The 10,188-nt window shown below is 43.4% G+C and overlaps 1 protein-coding gene across 1 annotated transcript; it reads left to right on the top strand.

Annotated features, from left to right (window-relative positions):
* The first annotated feature begins 2,877 nt into the window (after window positions 1–2,877).
* On the top strand, window positions 2,878–5,784 carry LOC124647565 (microtubule-associated protein RP/EB family member 1A). Its single transcript, XM_047187487.1, has 6 exons — window positions 2,878–2,988; window positions 3,140–3,295; window positions 3,956–4,062; window positions 4,707–4,929; window positions 5,022–5,135; window positions 5,259–5,784. Exons 1-6 carry the CDS (start codon window positions 2,878–2,880, stop codon window positions 5,586–5,588), a joined length of 1,041 nt encoding a protein of 346 aa, XP_047043443.1. The 3' UTR covers window positions 5,589–5,784.
* Window positions 5,785–10,188: the final 4,404 nt, after the last annotated feature.

The following is a 10,188-nucleotide window of genomic DNA, read 5'->3' as shown; positions in this document are numbered from 1 at the left end:
AAGTTGCAACACTATGCAATGCTTCATATGTTTGTAACCACAATGCGGCATTGCCTCTAAAATGCATAGTAGCAAAATCTACCCACAGCATTTTTTTGAACATTGTAAAGCCTAAAGTACTTCTCACAACTCTTTTTCCACCACTTAGGATTATCACCATCAAAGTTAGGGAAATCAGATTTGGGTAATCTAGGACCATGACCATGCCTATTAGTATGAAACGTGTGTTCGGTTTCGGCTTGCTCATCTTCATCATCAATATCAGACAATGCATAAGTTTCAGTGTGGGTAACAGATCGCTCACCCCTGACCAGGGCACGGCTGGAGGTGAGATCCTCTCCCAGACCAGTACCCTGGAAGCGTTGTTGCGGACGGTGCCCTTCAGGCCAAAGCGGACCCGGGTCCCGATCAACGGACTCCGGCGTCGAGAGCTTGGGAGCGGCTGTCTCCATGGACGTCAGCCGTGTCGCCATCGACTGCTTCAATTCCTCCACCGAGCGATCCAAGCCGGTGTTGGCCCGAATTACCTCGTCGATGGTAGACTCCACCTTCGCAGCGCTCCGCACGAGATCCTGCTGCATTAGGGTGAGCTTGTCGAGCGCCGAGTTGATCTCGGTGATGCGAAGAGCGTTGGCCTGCCCCGCCTCTGCGGTCGCCTTGTTCGCCTCCATCGTCGCCGCCAGCAGCTGGTGCAGATCAGCGACAGTCATCTCCGCCATCTCCACCCGCTGGATTTCGCCGTCGTGGAATACTATCCTCCGGCAGACCGAATTAGGGTACACCCGAGGGTGTTTTTCGCAGATCCGTAAGGATCCGCACTCGTCGTCCGGATTTATCGACAAGAATCAGGGATTCGCACATGGGAAGAAAAATCTAGAACCGAAACTCGCTCTAGTACCACTTGCCACGACCTCGATCTCAGTCCTTGCGTCACGCACATGCAGCGGGATCTAGTCCTCGGTAAACAAGGGATGATACAGAGTTGCGCCGAAGTGAGAGAGGAGGAGGAAGCAGGGGATTAGGAATTATCCAATACAATGTTCATTGATGCCTCTCTAACCCTTGCCTAGCTCTGTAAGTACCGGTGCGTTGCCTTCCTTGGCTTGGGTCGTCGAGTCGCTGGGCTGACGGCCCAAGGCCCGCCTGATGTCACGCTTGCGGTGTCTTCGTGGGCCTGGTATCATAGCATAAGCAAATTTCGAATTTATGAAAATTCGCACGCCGGCCCTCCGCCCATCTCGATGGACACAACCATGGAATGACGTCGTGGAAATAGCGGTTTGGGTGTGTATTACTGCAATGGACTGAGATTTGTCGGAATTGATCGGAGAAATAACCAGCGTGGGAGAAAAACTAGCGTGGAAAAAACCGGTATGGGAGCGATGGACGAAAGGAAAGGCATGAAACAGAACACTGAACCTCCAAATTCTTTCTAAGTAGTAGTAGAGATTTTATGATTTTTTCTCTTGTGATATGCTATCTAGCAATGAAAAACTTGATGTGCTTTCCTTTTAATCGTTTTACCGTGAAATAGATTTCGCACATGGATAAAACTTTTTGCAGCTCTCCCTAAGAAGCTTTCAGATTGAACCATTTGTTGTACCCGACAATACTGGGGTTAACCTAGCAGCTATCCCTAAGAAACTTTTCGCGTTTCCCATTTTTTAATTTATAAAGATATACATAGTGGGGAACCCACTGTTCAGCCTCAAAACAATACTAGAGTTAGAGAGGGAGGTTCATCTACACAATTCACTTGTGATGCACATGGTGATGCTTGTTCCGAGTACTGATGCATAGTTTGTGTCGTCCATTGATTAGGTAATGAAAGGCTCCTTCGGGTTAATGCATTGATCGATCAACCAGTAATTGCTTCTTGCATGCACATTGCACACTTAGCTTCTTCTTTTATGCTTATTCATGATGCATGTTCTTCAGAGGATAGATTCTGATCCCAATACACCTGCTACGTGACCTTCGCCCGGCCTTTGTCTTCGATGCATGCAACGCAACCGAGCTCAACGTGCCGGTTGGTCCACACACACCAATACCTTATGTCGCCTCCGCAGCCGCTCCACCTCCTCTTGCTCAAACCATGGCAGGGAAGGTGTGGATTTGGGTTAGGGATTTGGGAACAAATGAATAGATTGATGTGGGTCATGAGAGAATATGGAGGTATTATGCAAAACTTTTGATACTCAAATGTGCAATTTGCCAGTGGCATGCCACCCGTTGACCTCTCAAACAACTATTGAGACTACTTGGCCTCAACTTGTAATTATTGGACTAAAATGCAGTTAATGGACAAGTTTTAGAATTAGTAGCGTATTTGGCTCTTTTTTTTTTACATTGTGAACTTGTAATGCAAGTTTCAGGAGGAGAGCAGGACCACCCGTTTAATCACACACACGGCTACTCGTAGCAAAAGCAACGGGCAGAATTTGCTGAAACCAAAAAGGCTTCACACTGGTCCAGCTAAAAACAGCGCCTGCCCAGCCCAACGCGTGACGGCTGTACCACGGCTACGATCCAAATTTGAAATCTCCGACCCCTACCAAATTACGAGATAGCCCTTGTACACCCCGACCTCTCCCAACGGTCGGACGAATCCAGCCGTCCCACGCGCACCCCCGCGCTCGCATCCGCCCGTCCAAATTCAAACTCGCACCGCGAGAGGGGCAGAACCGTCCGACCCAAATGTCTCTCTCACCTTATATCTCTCCGCTCCCCCACCGCCGAATCCCCAACGCCGCCGCATTCGAAAAAAACCTTCCTCGCGAAACCCCAGCCCCAGCCCCGCTCCTCCGCTCCCCATCTCGTCTCCGGGCGCGCGCGCGAGAGAGGGAGAGGTTCGAGCCCGCGGCGGCGGCGGCGGAGATGTCGGTCAACAACATCGGGATGATGGACGGCGCCTACTTCGTGGGGCGCAACGAGATCCTCTCCTGGATCAACACCACGCTGCAGCTCGGCCTCGCCAAGGTCGAGGAGGTACGTACGGCCTTTCTCTCTCTCTCTCTCCTCCGCCGATCTGCGAATGGCGGGGTTTCCGCTGGATCTGCTGCCGCTGTGATTCGGGTTCGATTCGTTCCGTTTTTTGGGGGTGGGTCGCTGAGATGGCGTTTGTTATTTTCGTATGCAGGCGGCGCCGGGCGCGGTGGCGTGCCAGCTCATGGACGCGGCGCACCCCGGGGCGGTGCCCATGCACAAGGTCAACTTCGACGCCAAGAACGAGTACGACATGATCCAGAACTACAAGGTCCTACAGGACGTCTTCACCAAGCTCAAGATCACCAAGGTGCGCTCGGGTTCCCTTCCTTCTCCCCCCCCCCCCTACTCGCATGGATGAAATCCTGCTTTGTTTGTTGATGTACTGCTAATGGCGCCCCGATTATTGCTCAGACCAATAGTTCTCATTTACAATTTCGACTTCTGTTCAGTAGCATGTAATTTTCTTAAGGGGGTGAGTAGTTACCACAAACAGAGAGGTTTAGTTTTAGTTGTGGCAGAAATCTGTGATGCTCTAATGTCGACGCAACAGAAAACTTAACCTGGATTCCATGTCACTGGACCACAAATTGGGCAATTGGCTAGTCGCTTGATGCGCATACATATAATTTATGGATTGTGGAAGTTACAGTCGAGTCACAGAAACTTTAGGTTGTGAAAATACAGATCTAAATTAGTACTAGCTCATAAGTACAGTGAGAAGAAGGTTCCCTTGTGCATTACACATACTAATTTTAAACTGTGCACAACCTTGCATATATTGGTGTTTTGTGCTATCTGGAAAGTTGCCTTTTGTCATCACAACTGTGTAAAAACTGGAATTCAATCCTTCTTTAGGACATGGGAAATCTTGATTCTTATTGAGCATAATATTGGTGTCAAGTTTATTTGTTGTTATTCCATATAGACTTTTTGTGCAACTAAACATGTTCTTTGCTCATTGTCGCAGCACATTGAAGTGAATAAGCTCATCAAAGGAAGGCCCCTAGACAACCTGGAGTTCATGCAATGGTTGAAAAGATACTGTGATTCTGTCAATGGAGGTTCCATGAGCAGGTAGTCAGCCACACTCTTTCTGTGGCATATATGGGTAATTTACCCTCTTTCTGTAGCATATATGGACAATTTACTCTCTCTCTGTGGCATATATGGACAATTTACCCTCTTTCTGTAGCATATACTGACAATTCACCTGGTACCATTTTTCTATTGCTTAGTTCTGTTTAGTCAGCCACCCTCTTTTATGTGGCATATATGGGAAGTTAAATCCTCTTTCTGTAGCATATATGGACAATTTACCCTCTTTTATGTGGCATATATGGGAAGTTAAATCCTCTTTCTGTAGCATATATGGACAATTTACCCTCTCTCTGTGGCATATATGGACAATTTACCCTCTTTCTGTAGCATATACTGACAATTCACCTGGTACCATTTTTCAATTGCTTAGTTCTGTTTAGTCAGCCACCCTCTTTTATGTGGCATATATGGGAAGTTTATCCTCTTTCTGTAGCATATATGGACAATTTACCCTCTCTCTGTGGCATATATGGACAATTTACCCTCTTTCTGTAGCATATACTGACAATTCACCTGGTACCATTTTTCAATTGCTTAGTTCTGTTTAGTGTTACCAATTGTGCTATTGTCATCAAAGTGTTCTGAACACTTGCGTTTGTTGTTGTGTTATGAACATACAGCTACAATGCCATTGAGAGAAGAGACAGCAGCAAGGGTGGCAAAGAGACTAACAGAAGGACGTCAGTGACATCTCACGCGCCTCCCAAATCTGCATCTGCAACCAACAAAGCTCAGGCTTCGTCACATGGGGCTAAGAGGGCAAATGGACATGCTTCAAATGCTCCACAGCGAAGCGCAAAGCCAGCTCCAGCTAACACTGCAGGACCAGCTTATGATGCACAGGTGAGCATATTACCTCATATGAACACTTGCATGATTTTCTTGCAACTCTTGGTATTGCGTAAGTCTTGTATTCTGACAATGATGCTCTGCAGATGACCGAGCTGAAGCTCCTTGTTGATAGTGCTGAGAAAGAGAGAGATTTCTATTTCTCCAAGCTGCGGGATGTTGAGATCTTGTGCCAGAGCCCTGAGGTCGAGCACTTAGCAGTAAGTAGCAGAAACACCTAACCATTCGCCTAGTTTGTGTTACTTTTTGACTTCGAGACTTGCAGCTGAAAGCAACAATGACTTTGATCCCTGTTAATGATGAAATTTTAATCCTGTCTGCAGATTGTGAAGGCTATTCAGAAGATACTGTATGCATCTGAGGACGACCCCTCGACTTTGGCGGAAGCACAGGCGGAGATGGTGGCGCAGCATAACCAGCAGCTGCAGCAGCAGCCAATGCTGAGCCCCATCCTGGAGGCATCAGAGGCCCCGAGCATCACCCCCAAGGACTCGTCTGAGGAGAGCTTGATGAGACAGGAAGCAGCTGCGGCGCACAAGAGGAAGAGTATCTCTGACATGGAGGAGTTCGAGATGGGTTCAAGCTCCAGGCTGAGGCTCTCCGACGTCTCCGACGTGCAGCTGTGCGGTTCACCCTTGATGAGCTTCACCTGAAAGGAGGAACTGATTGTTCTTGCAGTGTGGGAGGAGTTGTCATATCTTGTTATGACTCGTCAGGTTGTTGGACCGCTGGAGTTACATGGTGTCTCTCTGTTGGTGTTTGGAATGTTTGCTTTGTGGTTTTGTTTGTTTGTATGGTGGTATAATGTGTGTGCTCTTGTGAGACTGGAGGTGATCATGCTTATGTGATATTATGTGCCACATCATCTGTGGCATTTTGAAGCACATAATGGAAATAGTCCCTTTTATCTTTGGTCATGTTGTTTCTTGCTCTGCCCAGGAGATGCTAGTGTAAAGTGCAGTGTTGTTTCTTGCAATTGTTTGATGCTGGTTTAGATCGGTGATTTGTTTCTTCTGCACCAAGGATTGGAAGATACGTTTCACGAGCAAAGTTTCTCTTGACTAAGCTCTTGTCTAAGCTCTTCTCTATGAAAGGTGTAGGAATCTCGTAGGATTTTGCATGATTTCAATCTTAAGGTTTCCTATTAATGGTGCGCATAGAATTCTTGTGAATTTATTTGCATATGTGTGCACCTGCGTGCAATCTCACTGATTTGCAATATGCTGGCTTAGGTCACTGACTTGTTTCACTTGGGTACTTCTGAAGGTCACTGATTTGCTTCACCTGGGTACTTCTGAAGTAGTATATCTCAATTATATAGGAAGACGAATGTCCACTCGCAGCTACTCCCTCCGTCCGGATATAATTGACGCGAAGGCTAGCTAGCTAGAGGAGAATGTATACATGTGGGCGCGTCAATTAAAGAAGTCCAGAGGTAGTACGTGTGAACCTGCAGGCAATCTCAGCTTCTTGTTTCTTCTGTAGTATGCTGGCTTAGGTCACTGATTTGTTTCACTCTGTTAGATAAAGTAGTTGTCGCATAAACAACCAAGGATTGGAAGACACATACAGGGCCTGGACACATATCATGCGCTAAGCTCGGGTTGACTATAATTTTCAGCATCTTTGGATACCCCGCTCCTTGGCTGAATCTTCAAGTATCGTTATTGTTTTCACTACGTTTGCATTTTGCCGATAAAAGGGTAATATATCTATATTAAATCCTGGCCTCGACAACAAACTCAATATTACATCGAGGATGCACAAAAGCAAATTATCTATTATATACTAAAAGCAAAATAAGAATCTTTAATAGAGACACACCGTTAATCCACATCATCTAAATTAATGTTGATAGTTAGATCTAAAATATATGGCTGAGATTTTATAAGATATTAGTAGTCACCTTTATGTACCACAACTTAACTGGAACGTGATAGCCCAAAAAGAAAAACTGCCTTACTACGAGTCCGTTTAAAACGCAGCCAACACTGCTTTATGTATCGTAACTTGGCTGGACCGTAAGCTGCAAGAAAAAAATAGTTGCGTCATCCGTTTAAAACATCCAAGACTTCTTTTTTTACGTCCAAATCCTGTCCTACCTATTTTGGATAGAGCGTGGTTGCTGTAAATAAACTAGAAAGGATCTGCACTGTGTCCCTAATTAAGCGCACTGGGTCCCTAATTAAGCGATCAAGCGATCAATGATGCCTCCAATAAAAACAACCACACATGTTCCTCAATAGAAAAAAATGTGCAAGGTAGATATCTTGACAGATCATGATATTGTAGTTGTCCAAACAAAAGCCAAACTGGCTGACCGTGGTGGCACTACGTGAAAACTGAAGGCATGGAAAACAACCCAATCGAAACCTTCCAAACCTAGCTAGCCACCATAGATGGATTGTGAGTAGTTGCAAAAAGTAAGTATAACGTGTAAATTAATTAATAGGTACTTTCTCCGTTTCCATTTACCCTGCCATTCTGAATTTAGTTAAATGCAAAATTTGTGAAGTCTGAGAAAAGATGTAGCAACAAATATCAACTTTATAATAGCAAATTCAAATAATCTGAAAATAAAATTTATTACGACTGTGATTATAATGATTTTGTATTTTAGATTTTGGTCTTTTATATATTTGGTTCAACTTGATGAAGTTTAATTTTGACAAAATCAAAACATAGGGTAATTTTGAACGCATGGAGTAGAGGTTGTGCTCCGAAAAGCCGCTCCCGTCAATTTACCACTTTTGTCATTTCTAGCGACGGTAAAAACCGCCAGCGGGCGTTGTTGCATGCATGTCAGCAAGCAATCGTGAACACTGCCATAGTAATTGAAAGAGATACATGATTGGATCAGAAATAGCAAATTCATAAAATTTGAAAATAAATTTTATTATGACTATATTTATATTTATAATTATAATGATTTTGTATTTTGTATTTTGTATTTTATATATTTGGATAAACTTGATGAAGTTTAATTTTGATTAAAACCAAAACACAGGGTAATTTTGACCACATGGAGTAGAGATTGTCCTCCGAAAAGCCGCTCCCGTCAATTTACCACTTCTATCATTTCTAGCGACCGTAAAAACCGCAAGCGGGTGTCATTACATGCACGTGAGCGAGCAATCGTGAACAATGCCATAGTAATTCGAAGAGATACATGATTGGTTGACAGTCATATCTAAGAAAAGATTAATTAGTAGTTATATAAATGTGTAGTTCCGTGTGACATAGACTGCAGTAAGTATTGAAAAATAATGGGAACTATCCGATGTATCTTCACTATAATAAACCACGACTAATTGATATTAGTAACATTGAATGACATCACGCGAGAAACTATTACTTAGACATAAACATACATATTTTCTTATGTCCAAATTGATTTAAAATTAACAAGTATAATTTATATTTTGACCTCACAATAGAGTAGCATCAAATAAAAACTACATTCAATTATTTGTACTTACTGAATAAATTCAGATACGAAATACATGTGTGGTCATCCCTACATTTGTTTTTAAGATAACATTAACCATTTGCCTACATTACAAAATATTAAATATATTTTGCACATAAATGATATTTTATCAAGAAAAATATTTATGTTGGCTAGAAACATGTAAATTATAATCACATAACACTCCAAGTTTCTATAAAACAATAAAAGTAAATTATATATACATTTTCAAATGATGCCCTCGCATGCTAGTTAAAATAAAGCTACGTGTGAACCTGCAGGCAATCTCAGCTTCTTGTTTCTTCTGTAGTATGCTGGCTTAGGTCACTGATTTGTTTCACTCTGTTAGATAAAGTAGTTGTCGCATAAACAACCAAGGATTGGAAGACACATATCATGCGCTAAGCTCGGGTTGACTATAATTTTCAGCATCTTTGGATACCCCGCTCCTTGGCTGAATCTTCAAGTATCGTTATTGTTTTCACTACGTTTGCATTTTGCCGATAAAAGGGTAATATATCTATATTAAATCCTGGCCTCGACAACAAACTCAATATTACATCGAGGATGCACAAAAGCAAATTATTAAAATAAAAATACAACTAATGCACATAATAACAAACAGCAACACCAACAACCGCCTAGGCAACACACGGGCCCCGACAATGTTCTAAAAAAGCGATGCCTTCAGTAAGGTAACGACACATAAGTGTCACTGTAGTCGAACCCAGTCAAGGACTAGATCATGAGTATTCATCATGGAAAACAAGCAGTTCCATGCAATGCGTCAACAACGATGTCGGACGAAGGTAAGGAGAAGCTGTGTATGATTCAGGACACGCTGAAGGTAACAATCCTGGATATGCTGAGCTGCGTCGTCCATTGAGCCTTCTATTTTGCTCGTAGTAACGATCCGTTCAGCACGGTATTGATGCCAGGTACGGGACGCCTGAACGACTTGAACTGCAATGCAATCCATGGCCATGTATGACAGACGAAGGGTTTTCACCCTAGAGCTCCCGGAACTGAAGTAGCACCACCAAGACTAACCACGATGTGTTGTCACATTCGCTGACCACCATCTTCAGTTCTTCTAGCTTTGACATTGCCGAACACAGAAAGACACCCATACTCATGTATGTGCCATGTCGTGTCCGAGACTACTCGGCAACACGCACAAATTTAACATGATCAACGCCACATGACTAAAAAGTGTACTATATGAAATTTGACTAACTTTGCCTATGAAGGTTGTACTTGAAAGATTGGTACACTAGCCAATTGAACTAAAAGTCTGAACGGATGGAAATAGACTAAACAGTGTATTTATATTTCAACACTCCCTCTCACGTCTACGTCTAGGCTATTGGGTTCGGTACATGCCGCAGAATCTTCTTTTTGTTTTTAAAACTGCATGAGCAGGATCTTGAACTTGAAACCTATTGGCTCTGATACCATGAAAGATTGCTGCACTAGCCAATTGAACCAAAAGTCCAAAATAATGGAAAAAGACTAGGCAGTGTATTTATATTCAACAGTATCAACAAAACACTATTTTTGTAGACGAGTTCCATAGGATTTTGTATGATCTCAATCTTGAGGCTTTCTTTTCGTGCGAATAGTCTTTGGGTCAAAGGAATGGTGCTATTCATTTGCGTAGGGATTCCTATATCTCAATTATATAAAACATAAGTAAGAAAATTCACTCCAACTGTAGCACACGTGTGCTTATCGCCCGGGGTCGTGCAATTTCAGCATCTTCCTGTCCAAACAATCCTGACAGA

This window comes from Lolium rigidum, chromosome 4 (assembly GCF_022539505.1).
Source record: "Lolium rigidum isolate FL_2022 chromosome 4, APGP_CSIRO_Lrig_0.1, whole genome shotgun sequence".
NCBI classification, from domain to species: Eukaryota; Viridiplantae; Streptophyta; class Magnoliopsida; order Poales; family Poaceae; genus Lolium; species Lolium rigidum.
The sequence above is the reverse complement of the archived record's forward strand: the minus strand, read 5'-3'. Positions and strand labels throughout refer to the sequence as shown.